The sequence below is a fragment of the Manacus candei genome, unplaced genomic scaffold (genome assembly GCF_025592945.1).
Source record: "Manacus candei isolate 608988 ecotype Guabito, Panama unplaced genomic scaffold, ASM2559294v1 h1tg000015l, whole genome shotgun sequence".
In the NCBI taxonomy this organism is placed as follows: Eukaryota; Metazoa; Chordata; class Aves; order Passeriformes; family Pipridae; genus Manacus; species Manacus candei.
In genome coordinates, this window is record NW_026138063.1 from 9,657,660 (window position 1) to 9,671,740 (window position 14,081).

A 14,081-nucleotide genomic window follows, 5' to 3' on the forward strand; every position below is an offset into this window, starting at 1 on the left:
CATCAGCTTGGGTATCACAGCAAAAATACTCCTTTGCGCTGTAGCAGGGTGACACACTGCAGGGAGCCCAGTCCAAGCCATATCTGGTACCTGTCCTCACCACCATGACCACACTACCCAGTGACACTAGCCTGGCATAAAGCAGATGCTTTCTTATTAACAAATTTGACTCACAAGTGGTCTCAAATCCCCAGGGTTTGCTGCAATCCCTGGAGAACTGCCAGAAGCCTGGAAATAAATTAGCCCCAGCCAACCAGGGGCAGCTTTGCTCTCACGGACAGATTGAATCCCCGAGTGACTGAGCCCCTGAAAAATGGTATGTCGCTGCTCCTTCATCTGTTACAAGGCTCCTGGCATGGCAATCCAGGCGCTCACCCAGACACACACATTACCAGTTGCTTCCCATCTCCCTCCTCCTTCAAGAGGCTGATGCTTTGATCACCAGCATGCAGTGAAGATGGAAGACACAAGCTTGGCACAACGAGGGGTTAAACCTATGGACAGGTTGCTTGGGCTGATTTAGCTGCAGCCTTGTCCCTGAAACACCAGCTTTATCACTGGGAGCTGAGACATGTGCAGGGATACAGGTGACGACTCAGTGCCCTGACCAGACGGTCTCGCCACACCATCTGTCAGAGCCATGGCCCAGCCCTCGACACTGTCCCGGGCCCCCATGTGGCTGTGCTCCACAGCTGCCAACACTCAAATCTGTCCTCTACCCCATGAGGGACTGTGACATCCAGCAGGATGGGACTGATTCTTCCATCTGCTCTAATACTGGTGGCAGACAGCAAAAAATACTAGTCCCAGGGAAAGCTCCTTCCTCCCGGAAGCTGTCCGCCCTTTCCAAAGGATTCTGACATGGCTTTAAACTACCCGTCCTCTGCATTTAGCAGTAGGAACAATGGTGGGAATCTGAACTGCTCGGGATTTTGGGGAGCTGCAAGTCCACCCCACAACGAGTGTGGTCAGAGAACAGAGACCACTGCAGTGCCATGGTCCTTCCCTAAGGACTGGAGGTCATGTGGATCCACTGCTGTAAGCACACACTGGGCTGGATTGGAAAGCTGCCCTGAAGACAGGAGGGCAGCATCTGCTCACCTGGCCAATGGCTTTGGGCAAGCCCAAAACTCCATTTACAAACTAAATTGCATAAGCATATCCCAGGATTGAGACTGATTTCTGCTTCTTCTGGTTCATGCACCACTTCCAATAATGACAGCACCCCATCACACACAGGAGTAGCGCCCTTCTGGGGAGTGCCAGCAGATGGGAATGCTGCTTACCATCCAGACACAGGCTGCCCTGCAGGGCCAACAGGCTCAGCTGTAAACAGGGTTTTGCCTATTATGGGAGTGTGCCTGGCAGCAGGTTTGCCAGGTATGAGTGGACCTGAACTGATGGGCACCTTGATCTTCTGATGACAAAATGAGTCTAGTTCCTGCCAAAATCAAGTCTCATGGAATATTTCCTTTAAGTGCTTCTTTCTTCTTTCCCAAACTGTCTGTCAGGTATCTACTCTGCAAAAGACTTCATCCCCAAAACCTTGATATCTCTTTCACATACAGAGCTAACATGTATTCACAGGGCTAAATCTTAACAAGTGCCACTGTGAGGTATATCAGAGCACACCCACCACTTCTCCAATCAAAGTCTCAGGAGACCACAGAGGCAAAATCTCAGCAAGTCAGTGGGTCCCCAAAAGCCCATCTCCTCCTTGGTGCCACTGCAGAACAAAGTTGCATTCTCCTTGCTCATCCATCCTGGTCAATAGCCAGGCTTACTCCACGTGCTTCTACTGGCAAAGCCTAGGCTTGTGCCAGTCAGCAGGACCAGAGAGGGACTCCAGGGAATGCATATCACCAGTGCACCTTCCACCAGAAAAGAAAGATGTAACAGAAAGGACAAGAATAACCCAAAGCAGGCCATGGGTTCTGGGACAACACAGTCAGCTCCAGAGGACACTCCCCCCTCTTTACAAAGCAGCACTCCTGAGCTGGGCACATAGATGAGGGGGATGATTTACAAAACGGCTTCAGACCCCAATCCCAGTTGGAAGAAAGCATTAAGTCCCTGAAGCACAGCAGGACTTCAGGCAACTGCTAATGAGTAAATGAAGCAAATAAGCTAATTAGAAGAGTGACAGTCAAATGAGTGATGTTGGGAAGATGATTCATTCCTGCAGTGATAAGCAGGCCACAGCAGAGAGACCATTTCCGGAACATGCCCCTTCTCCCTGTGGGGTAGGACTTCCCTAAAAACAGGCTGTGCTATGCCCAGCTGCAAGTGCAGCTGATGATTCACAAAAACTTTTTTTGATGGTGATAAACACCCAAATAAGTGTCCTGAGCTGCAGATGCACCAAACATGACAACTGGTGTCAGCAGCACAACCCTCCATTGCAGTGACTGTCACAGAAAGCCACTTGGGCTGGAGGGAGACCAAAGGTTTTCCAGAATTTCCCTGATTCTAAGAGCAGATACCAGACTGTGCTTATGGCCAGTTCCACACCCCTACATCATCCTCACTCTTGATTCCTTCTTTGGACCAGTTGGGATACCATGGTGTGAAGAAATGGCACAAACATGAATCCTGGAGCCTACGACCAGCTCTTCACAGAGCAGGCTGGGTCCTTGTGAGTCTGCTGGCACCCCACATGCAGCTTCAAGGGTGAAATATCCAAACACAGGATGTCCCAACAGGGACACTATGGAGGATGAGGAAAGACTCAGCCCGACCCTGCCATCCAGTGAAGCTCTGTTGCCCAGGGGATACTCCCACTGCCAGCTACACAGTGCTGGAAGCACTAGGGGAAGCTGCTGGCAGCCCCAGAGCACCATGTTCAGTGTTCATTCACTCTCCCTGTGTGGAACAACCAGCTCAGTAATGCAGAAGGGGCGAGGATTGAAGACAGAGCCACAGCAGAAAGCTACAGCTACAGCCAGGCATGTCCAATGCTGTTCTCACCTGCATGGGCCTGGAGAACATGTAGGTCAGCACTTCTTTCCTTGCTCTGGAATATTTGTCAACACCAAATATTTCATTTAGGCTTTTCTGAAGGAGAAAAGAGAGAGCATTCAGTATTGGCATGTTATGGTGGTAGAGTGACCCAGGCAGACCTTACTGGAGCAAACAGCAGCTTGTCAAAGCCAAAGTCCTCCTTTTCCTGCAATTCCCCTTATAAGCAAAAGGTGCACATAAAACTGGGCTTTGCTGTGGTCCCAGCAGCCCTGTCAGGACTGCACACATAGTCCTGAGTACTGACCCACCTCCTGGGCTCAACGGCAGGGAGCACCCAGGGCACAGGGACTGCTGGCTCTGTCTCCAGTTGTGCAGTGTGCAAGAGAGCCCATAAACCCTCTCCTGACCTGTGCCTGGCTCCCATCCAGCTACTGAGAGCTTCAGCACATGGACTAATGGGACTCTCGGGAGATGTGGATATGGGAGGTCACTGGCTGGGGCTAGCAGTGAGGAAGGGCTGGAGGGTTCAAAGTGCAGGAGAGGAGCTGAGTGAGCAACCCTGTGTCTGCTGACATAGCCTGGGCACAGCCAGCAAGCGGGGAAAGCAGTCCCAGCTGACAGAGGGGTGTGCAGGAGGCCAGTGGGGATGGGATTAACAGAGGATTATCTACAGTCCAGTTGCTGCGAGTAAAGAAAATCCTGGAACCTGTGCTGCACTGTTCAGCTGGAGTTCAGCCTCAGGACATGCTCAGCAGAGGAGTGGTCGGATAGCTCTTGCACTGGCTGCATCTGACCTTTCCCAGAACCGCTCTCCACTCCTTTGCAGTCACCCTGCTCCCCACCCAGCCCTCCCTGAGACCTGCAGCAGCCCAGACAGAAACACCCCCTTGCACAGTTACTTTCCTTGCAGTATGGAGCAAATTCCCTGCTCAAGACCTAGCTAGAGAAGGCAGAGAAGGAAATATGGGTGTCCCAGTGAGTGCTCCTGCACTGAAACATCCTTCCTATTGCAGGGAGGGCAGCGCTGGGGTCACCTGCAAGGTCCTTCCTACCCTGTTCTAACCTCTGTGCACAACATGGCAGACCAAGGCAATAGTGAATGAGGGAGGTGTTTTGTTTTGGCATGGAATAGCTGTCAGTTTTGCTTGGGCAGAGAGGGACAGGGAATAAACCACATGCTGCCACAAACATGCCATCATGTAGCTGCCCCCCTCTGCCCCCACTGCCCTGCTGCCCGCCAGGCCAGTGCACTCACCTGCAGGGTCCCTGCACTGCTGAAGTCGATGTCAAGGCCGACTTGGTTGCAAAAGTCCATGAGGTCTTTCAGCAGCTTGGTTTGGGGTGGGGGGTGGCGGCGAAGGAAGGCCTGCTCGGGGAAGAAGTGGTAGATCCGATGGGCCACGGCCATGTTCGCCAGCAGCATGAACTCTTCCACCAGCCTGCAGCATGAGGGAAACAACCCCAGGCCCCAGTTAGAGAGGGGAGTCCCCTGGCAAGCCAAGCCAGTCCACAGTGATGGGAATTAACACGACACAGGGGGACAGGGGAGCAGCTTGTAGTTGCTGTCATAAGCACAGATTAGATGTGAGACTGCAGCAAATCCCCCCCAAATTCTCACTTTCTAGCTGAGGTTTCCCCAGAGACTCTGAGTAAGCTGCCCTGCTAGCACAGACAAGCAGAAGTCAGTGAAAAATTGACAGCTTAAATTAGGATAAAATAATCTCCCTTTAGGTCATTTTATCTCCTGAAACGCTTGACAAGCAAAACAAACGCCGTGCGAAAGATAGCATGAAAAACAAACACACATCTCTGTCTTCCTGGGCCAGAGAAAACAGTGCCTTGCTTGCTCCCCATCCTGAGCTCGACATGTGTGGTCAGGCCCAGCCACCAAGCCCTGCCCTAAGCCGGCCTTCCACCCACAGCACAGCCCAGCCAGTCCCTGGGCAGGGCAAGCCACTGGCATCACTCAAGTAGGGCTGCCTTTGGCATCCAGGTAATGGTGAGTCCTGACTTTCCAGCTCTGAATGCACACACATTGAATGTAAACCTCAAGGACTACACACCACTAAGGAAAGCAGTCCCAGCACTAGGGATCATCTTTGGTGCATTTATGGGTTGTGCTACCAGCTGTAGGGCTGTGTCACAGGAGACTTGTTTACCTGGGCTTAGATAAGCAGAGAGATGTGCTTAACTGGGCTTCCTGTTATTTGCTGCATGTATTCCCAGGGCTGCTAACTGGTGCTAATTGCCAAAAAAGATAATAGATTTACAGAAGTAACCTCATCCTCCCAGCAATGCCTGAGCGAGCTGTGCCTGATTATGCCGGCTCAGCCCTGTCCTCCTGCAGGCAAAGCAGCGATTTTGCAGGGCTGGCTGGGGGACCAGGGTTGGAGCCAATAATCCTGCAGCTCCCAGCTGCACCAGCCACTGCTGGTGAGACTGGCCAGGTGAGATGTGCAGGGTGCTGTGCTCCTGGGGTACTTGCTACAGCAGCAACACATTCTCAGCCTGGGAGTACTTGCCAAGAACTCAAAAGGGAAAGGAAATAAAGACAAGCCCAGAGAAGGAATAAGTACCTGACAGTGATAATCTGCAGTAGAAATATTAGTCTTTAATGGGAAGGAGCTCCCTTATTAAGAGCCTTGTGGATTCTCCCAGAGTGTTTTGTGCCAGAGGCCAACACTTCAGACCCCACAGGGAGGGCAGGAGAGACACCCTGGCACAGGGGCAGTGTGGGCGGGGGGAGCAGCGCAGCCTAAATGGGAATGGGCTGCTCGCCCTGTCCTTGGGAACACCTGCCCACGGGGAGATGCTACCAGAGGCCAAGGGCTGGGTCAGGTGTGGGCAATGCCCGGTGGCCTGAGCAGGATCAGGACACGCTCCTGAGGGACCACTTCCAAGAGGGCTGAGCCAGGCTTTTGATGCTCCTGTGCAGCTGAGCCGGCAGATGGCAACCTCGGTCCCTCTATGGCCACCGGCTCCGGGGGGTGCAGGACAGTGCTGGGCACCCTGGGGGGGGGGGGCAGAGGCATCCAGTGGGTTATGGCATGGCCATCCCCATCTCCTGTGGGTGACTCACCAGCTCTCACACCAGAGGCACGTGGGAACAGTGGCCTGAGGACAGGTGTGAGGCTGTGCCAGCCCACGCTCACACCTGAGAAGCCCTTTCTGCCCAAGCCAGCTCACAGGGAAGCACGAAAAACAGTGTGGGCTGTGAAAGGCAGCACCTCTCCCTCCCTTGGGCTTTAGTGAAATGAAACAGGGAGACTTTTCCAGCTCTAGCCCCAGCTACACAGATTCATGCATGGGCAAAGGTTGGCTATGGAGTCCCTGCCCGTTCCTTGAAATGTGGCCTCTTATGGAGTGAGATGCAAACCCATTTTTAAGGACTAAGCAATAAACAACTGTGAACAAAATCTCCTCTTTGGCACAGATATAATGGGCTCATCACATGTCCCAGAGACAAAACCTGCAAGTGAGTGCTCAAGCAGCTCCTGCCATTCCTGTTTCTGTTGAGCACTGGAGTGTGAAGCTTCATCTCTTACCTCCAGCGACACTTTGGGCTGGATGCAGTTGCCACCTGATTATTAAGTGCTGCATTTTGTTTTACCACTCTGGGGCTTGGGCTTTTACAATTTCCTGGAGATATCCTTGTTCTGATGTAGGTAGTACTGAATGGAAGCTCATACCTAAGCATGCTCCTGCCAGGGATGTTTTTTCTCTTAAAGTAAAACTGACAGCCCATATCACCCACTTTACTCTGCAAAATCCCATCCTGGGGAGCACCCAGGAGCTTTGCATCCATGACAGGGTGTGGAGGATGTGACTGTAGATATTCAGAACTGAAAAAGTACTCTTGCTCTCTCACCCAAAGGCAGGGGCAGGCTTTGGGAGACACGTCTGCAGTTCGGGCTTTCAAGGAGCAGGTAACACAGATAAGGCTGGACACTGCCCTGTACCTGGGGGGAAAAGAAACCCCCAGGATCTGATGGGTTTGTTTGTATCAGCTGAGGTTAATGAACCCAGAGTGCTCTGAGAAGGCTGCAATGCCCTGTGGGCTGATGCCAAAACACTCTGCACAGACAGAGGATCCTTCTCATCTCTGGATCACTGTGGGGTCATAGAACTGCTCCCCACACATTGCAGCAGTCCTGCAAGCTTGAAAGGGAAGAACAGTGTGGGGCTACTCCATAGTAACTCCTAGCCAGATTTGTTCTAAACATCAGGAGTTAGTCCCCAGGGAGAGGAAAGCAGCTTCCAGAAGGCACAAGTCATAGCTGGCTAATCCAGAGCATGTGAGAGCCTGCCAGGGTCAGAGGAAACAGGCTGGGGACAGCGAAGGAGCTGGCACCTGTGCCTGGAGTTAAGCCACGTCATCTCCCAGCAGAGCAATGGAGTCTGTGGCTCAGGACATGAGGAGACAAGATCTGCATCAAACAGCTTAATGTGGTGGTCTCATTGCACCTAAAAGGAAAACCTTATTCCCAAGAGGAGCTCACCCTGCATAGGATGTTGGTGACTCAGTAGGATGAGCCAAGGGTTAGGACAGCCCACAAAGCTGGCAAGGCTTCAGGTGCCGAGGAGGAGGAGGGCACAGCAAAGCTGCTGCCTTTCTGCCCTCCCCATGTGGCTTTTTAGTTGCACTTTTAGCTCACCTCCTCATCAGGTCTTCAACTCAGCAAGCACTATGCTGTGGCTTGGAGAAAAGCAATGGATGCTGAGGCTAGTGGGAGCAGAGGCTGGCAGCAGCCTGGATCCACACCAGTGCCTGGTGCTGATGTTACTGGGAGCTGTGCTGAAGCCCTGCTAACTTGTCGGCAGGTCAAATGACAAGAGGTTTTGGTTTTGGGTTTTTTTTTTCCTTTTTCTTGAAACAGCCTAGCTTGGAGTCTGGCTCAGTACAGCTGGCAGACAGGAGTGCAAAGAAAAATATTTCATGGCTAAAAAAATGGAGACAGAAAGACTGGTCCATCTGAACACGCACTGAATGAATCCCATGTGAAATGCATTCTAACACCATCGCTACAGTTTCCTCTGGATTAGCTGAGCTATCCTTGGCTCCTGGCTCCATAAAATCTCATAAACAATTTGATCTGAACTTTTGCCCTTTCTGTGCTGATGTGAAGTTTCCTCTGCCATCCCACAGACAGGGCTAGAGGTCAGCAGGTGGCTGTCCCTCCCATAGGTGCCTGCAGATCCCAGCTGTCCTGTTCACCCAGGCTGCAGGAGGGAGCGTTTCCAAATCTGTTCAGTGCATCATTTAACATGTGCACATGCGAGAGGGAGGAGAGGGAGTGATGGGATGGCTTATGAGCTCTCTAACATGTACATCTCCTGTTGGATCTTTCAATACTCTGATTTTTCTTATGAGTTATGTGGGTGAAATTCATAATCTGCCTTATGCAAGAGGTTAACCTGAGTGTATGGTTTACACTCAGAGATGAGTTTCAAACATGACCAAGGCATACCAGTCCCTAACTCTCATCAACTGCTGGGGAGATTTCAGGTTCCTGAGGTGCTCTTAAATGCAGGCCTTGGTGCTTTTCAAAGTGTCCTAAATGATGGTCACAGCTACTGTAAGCAAAAAGCCACCTATAAAACCATCCAGCTGAAGAGGACTGATGTAATCTCAATGGCAGCCCCAAACCCAAGCTACTGGGCTGTAACTCCTCTCAGACAGCTCCTGCCAGAGCCAAACATCCATGGGACATGGGAAAAGGAGCTACACACTCAGATCCTGGAATTGCTTTAGTAGCAGCATTACCATTTGCTCTGTAAAAGGTTAGGCAGACACTTCCCAATCTCTTGATAGCAACCTTGAAAAAATATCGACACCCTTAGCAAGTTGGTTGGTTGATGGCAAATAAAATACTGGTTTCTTGTGCCAAATCTCTGCAGAGCGAAGTAGGGCAAGTAAAATGTCTATTTGGCTGCTTGTCTCCATGGCAATACAGCCAGGCTGTACAGCAGCCATCGAAGTGCCCACTCTCCCTGATTAACTTGACAAACGACATTAGCTAAGCAAGGTTCACTGAAAGGGAAAGACAAGGAGTACTTTGTTTGCAATCCAGTAAGTGCAGGAAGGAGGCAGGCAGCTTAAAGAGAAATGTCACTAAAACATCTGCTGTTCCACCAGTGTAACAGACCCACAGGCTTCAGAGACAACAGCAGTGAGGTGGGGCTGGACACATGAGCACAGCTCTTCCCCCATGCTGCCTTCTTCACTTCCATCCCCTCTGCAAGATGTAACTGATGGGTGCATGCAGGTGTTGGAAGAGTTATCACAGCTGAGGTATGAGAGACAAACCCAAAACACCATGCAGCTCTCCTATGGCAGGGTCTTTTGCTTTTGGCAGGCTGAAGAAGTTGGTCTTTTTATCATGTGTAGCTCATTGTGGAAACCTGCTCCCAAAGGGACAGAGCTGAACTGTTCTGATCTGGACTCTGAGCTCCCCTCGGTCCCTCCGGCTGGGTGAGCTGCCACCAGGTAAATCCCCAGTATCTTTCCAGCAGTTCAGACTTGAGCCAAATGTAACCACCCATTTCTGTAAAGGTTACCAAACTTCTTTCTCCTAACCCATCACAGAATCCCATCTGCTCCTCTCCATCTTGCCTCTCCCTCACAGCACGTGCTCCCTCCTGCACAGGAGGAGAAAAAAGCACAGGGAAAAAAGCTTTTGCTGCTCAAACTCCTTCCCATCTATGGATAGATTTACCATCCCAGCTCAGCATGGGTTTGTGCTTCAACCTGCAGTCAAGACTTCTAGTTTCTCAATCCATATCTATGTGCCTGCCTCAAGTGTCCAGCTCCACGCTGGGTCCAAACAGGGTTAGGGCAGTATAGCTTTGAAAGCATCACACTTGGTTTGTGTTTGAACCAAACAGAGCCACTGGAGGCAGCCCTGATGTGTTTGTGTGTGTCTGAGAGGGCTCTAAAGACACTGATGGATATATATCCCCTTGCTAAGGGCAGTACACTGCTGAGAGCCTTTGCTCTCTGCTGGCTTGGAGGGGATTATAGTTACAGCACACTCTCATAATAAACAGGAGATCTACAGCCACCTCCTGGGAATGGGACTCTAAATCCTGCTGCATTTGCCCAGAGAAAAGTCACCTTCCACAAAAGGGCTGCAAACAGTCCTGACACATCCAACAACAGCAGCAGCTGAAGGAAAGTGGTAAAGAAACAGCACCACAGTTCAACCAACAAACCCTCTCCAGGGTGTTAAGTCCAAAGACGCTGGATGTGGTACGACTTTTTCTTCTTTTCTTTAAATCATGTTCGTTTATTTTTGATTACAGCTCTTCCATGAAGCAAAGGAACTTGAGAGGTTTCTATAAAAGCTCTTCTAAAAGCAACATTACCTAATCCCGCATCTCCTGAGAGCGCAGCCAATGACAGAATCATGCTCTTTGGCGAGTAGCTGGACCAGCACTTGCAATGGCTCTTTTCCATGCAAAATTCTGCAAGAACAGTGTACTGCCTTCCTGGTGACACTCTGCCTAACCTACAAACAGGAGCATCTTCAGCCATCCACTCTGGAGCAGTACTGCTGCTTGAAGAGTTCTGAAAATCAAATCCCATTATCCAAAAAAACTGGATTGCAGTGTTACATACGAGGCTTGCAATGTTGGTGAGGAGCTCATGTTGCCAATGACAGTTGCCAAAAGACCAAAAGACCTACTTTTTTTCTGAAAGAAAAAGTAGTAAAAGGCAAGAACGCTGGCGGTTCCTGGCTTGATGAAAGTCATTTGTGCTCCTCTCGCAACTAGCAGTAGCCTTGTACAAAGCATAGCTGAATAATGGAATTACTCCACTTTCTGAGATTGCTCAATTAGCTCTTGGTTAAAACTGCTAACACTGAAACTTGATGAGAATAGCAGCTCTGAGGCAGTTTTAGATTCATTTCTTACTAAGCAAGAATGGCTTTTCCCTCTAATGAACTCCCTTTCTGGGGTATAAAGAATGCCCTTTTCATTTGTTATGGTGCCTTCCCAGTAATAGATGACTACAACACAAATGCATGGGAGGGTTCTCTGAATACAAATGTCACTTACAGACCACGCTCACACCTTGAGGCTGGAAATGCCATGAGACCACTCTCTTTGCTTTACCCAAATTATCTGCGGTACGGTGGAAAACCATTTTAAGCTCTCAGTATTGAAGCTGGCTCCTGAAGGCGTTTGGCATGATTAGGAATTAATTGCCTAAAGCCTGATGTACTGGTTTGCACACAGGGATTTAGACCACTAGAAAAACCTCAGCCTGAGTTCCTCTGAAATTATCGACACCACTGTGCAGCCCCGTTACATCAAAGTGCTGCCCTGATCTGGCAGCACGATGTCAGGGCAGACGTCGGGGTGCTGGACAGCACAAGCGGCCCCAGAGCCTTCAGCACCTCTTGGCTCTCGGCTGTGTGGGTGAAAAATGCACCCTGCCTGGCCTGGAGCTCCTCACCCTCATCTGTGGTTTGTATGGAAGTCAACACCTGCCTGCCCTACCACCCTCCATCCCATCTTGATCAAAATGGCAATGGAAACACCACTGGACTGAAGAGTGAGTGTTGCAGAGGACACAGGCTCTGCGGGCTACACCTCTTCATTAAATGTTAATATATCTGCAGTCTGCTCCTTTTCATGCAAATTGGCAACAACCTTCAGACTCCTGGCATGACACTGAAGTGCCCCTTTGTGCCAAAACAGCACCTTCAGCTGCTGTGGGCCAGGGATGAAAGTTTAGACCTGCACCCATGTGCCGGGCCACACAGGACATGGAGGCACAACTTCAGCAGGCTCCCTGAGTCCCAGCTCCAGCGTTCTCCACAATTTTCTCAGGACTATCACATTTTTGAGCCCAGGGCAGACAACCTTGGGATGGGGAAGACACCTCACAACCAGCCAGACTGGCAGTCCACATTCCTGAGACGTGCAGTCTGATATACCACTGGCTCTGAAAGCACAGCTTATGACAAGACACATAATATTAATGTCATCCAGAGTCTGGCTAAGAGAGGAATGGAAAGAATTCCTGAATGAATGCAGACAGCCCCTCTGCTGACGGGAAAGTCTCCGGCCCCACACATCAGGCCAGCACTGCCTGTTATCAGGCTGCATTTCCCACTGAAAGGAGGAAGCTGGAATGAAAGGCACTTTTCCTCACCATTAGAAGTTTATACAAGTGATTTATGGGTCAGAAAAATTAGAAGCTCGTCACTGAGTGCTCCATACAGCAGCGTGTGCTACGTGGCTGCTGACCAGAAATGCCAAGACCCATTAGGTGGAAGCAAAGGGCAGCACGATGCAAAGTTAAAGATGCTTTTTGCCGATTTAATTAATTAGCCAGGTCTTTTCTCCAGCCCCTGCAGCCTTCATTAATGTAACATTGAAGCGAAGAAATATTAACAATTCAGACAACACATTAATATTAACACAACACCTGCAAAATGCAAATGTAAGTCCATTAGGTAAACATGATCTTAAGCCATCAAGGCAGAAATAACATTCTGACATTTCGTAGCACAAGTATCCTGCAGAGATACTGTCCATCACTTATGCTCCATTATAAAGCCATGGCCTCTGGTATGTGGGGGGCTCCTCATCTGTTACTAGTCCCTGAAAGGATGAGAAAAACTTACATTTCCATTAAGACATGTGCCTGTTCCATATGCAAAGTGTCTTACTAAAGCCATGTCATGAACCAGAAAGATCAAAAGCGATTTTTAAAAGGATTTTATCTCTGTGCTGGCAGGGATAGAGATAAAACCTGAACCTGATAGCTTGTAAATATTAACCTACACTTGGGATTGCTTCAAAACATGAGCTTTCTATTACGGTGGTTCCATCTGAGATAAGTTTTCATTAAGGGAGAAACAAACAGTTAATCACCCGGAGAACTGATAGTGCCATAGGGAGTCAGAGACTGCTAGAACCAGCCTTCCTTTTTCACATTCCCCATCAGCTAATGCTCTCCCAGACATTCCTGCTGAGGAGACATTCACACCCTGCGTGTGTTTCTCCTTTCAGCCTTTGGATGTTTTTTTCCAGTTTACCTGGCATTAAAGAGTTGCTTATTTCCAAAGCAGGAGACAATCTGATGGACAAGGGGGAAATAAAGAATAATGGATGAACATCCCAGACTAGAAGCATATTCTGAGACGGTCAATGACTGGGAGAGCATCCATCTACCAACCAGGATGTGACCCAGGGACAAACAAGCAGGGGCCTGCAGAAGCTCATGAAGAGATGAACAACAAAGATAATTCCACAAAAGTTTAAAATACCAAAACCATAGAAAGTAATCTAAATAATCTGGCATCCAAAGGCACTGGTGGTACAACAACTCAACATGTACCTCCTTATGTTCATGAAGTGCAAGTCAGGCAGTGACTTGCTAAGTAATATCCTCTTTTGCTGCAAGTCTCTGGTCCAAGCAATGCAGGATAACCAAAGTTTGGATCAGATTGGCCTTTTCCAGTTGAGTTCTAGCAATCTCCAAGGTCAACTTTCTTACAGCCCCTCTGGGTGCCTGTTCCAGTTCTTAACCACACTCACAAGTGTTGTTTGGGCTTTATAGGAAGAGACCTCCAGGAGAAGCAAACACCCAGACTGGCCAGCCTTCAGCAAGGGCCTTGCTAGAGGAGGAATGCTCAGGAGAAGTTGGCTACAGATCAAGGGAATTAGAATGACCACTGGGACCAGTGGTTCTGAGAAGATCCATGTCAGAAAAACACACTCAGCTTAACGAGGTCCCCAGCAGACAACACCTAAAGGCAGCTGCTCCCTGGTTGTGGGATGCTCTGCTGGGGGTGCTGCTTTCCAGGCAAGGCCACAGAGCAGGGCTCCCAGCACTGCCCTGGTTCAGCCTCAGATTTGCAGTTGTAGCACTGAGTGTGGGCAGGTTAAGGGGAACAGTTGTATCAATACTGAGTGAGGGATCCAGCTGGCTCCGGCTGTATTATTCTTGGTCTGAAACAATTGCAAAGCACAACACATGAACCTTCTGGTTACCAGGACTTTCAAAGACATGGAAACCCTAAGGGGAGGGGAGTAAGGTATGGGGGACACTGACAGCAGATCGGGGTTAAAACAACCAATAGAAGTTGGCAGGGAGATGAAAGGGA

The 14,081-nt window shown here is 49.8% G+C and overlaps 1 protein-coding gene across 5 annotated transcripts in view; it reads right to left on the minus strand.

The window, feature by feature from the left end:
- The window catches only part of DIS3L2 (DIS3 like 3'-5' exoribonuclease 2), a 181,692-nt gene that overhangs the window by 6,391 nt on the left and 161,220 nt on the right, over window positions 1–14,081 (minus strand). For all 5 annotated transcript variants that reach the window (XM_051781609.1, XM_051781608.1, XM_051781610.1 and 2 more), the window contains 2 exons: window positions 4,217–4,400; window positions 2,968–3,054 (listed from right to left, as the gene is read on the minus strand). In XM_051781609.1, the coding sequence (XP_051637569.1) occupies window positions 2,968–3,054; window positions 4,217–4,400 (271 nt within the window). The remainder of the gene's footprint in view (window positions 1–2,967; window positions 3,055–4,216; window positions 4,401–14,081) is intronic.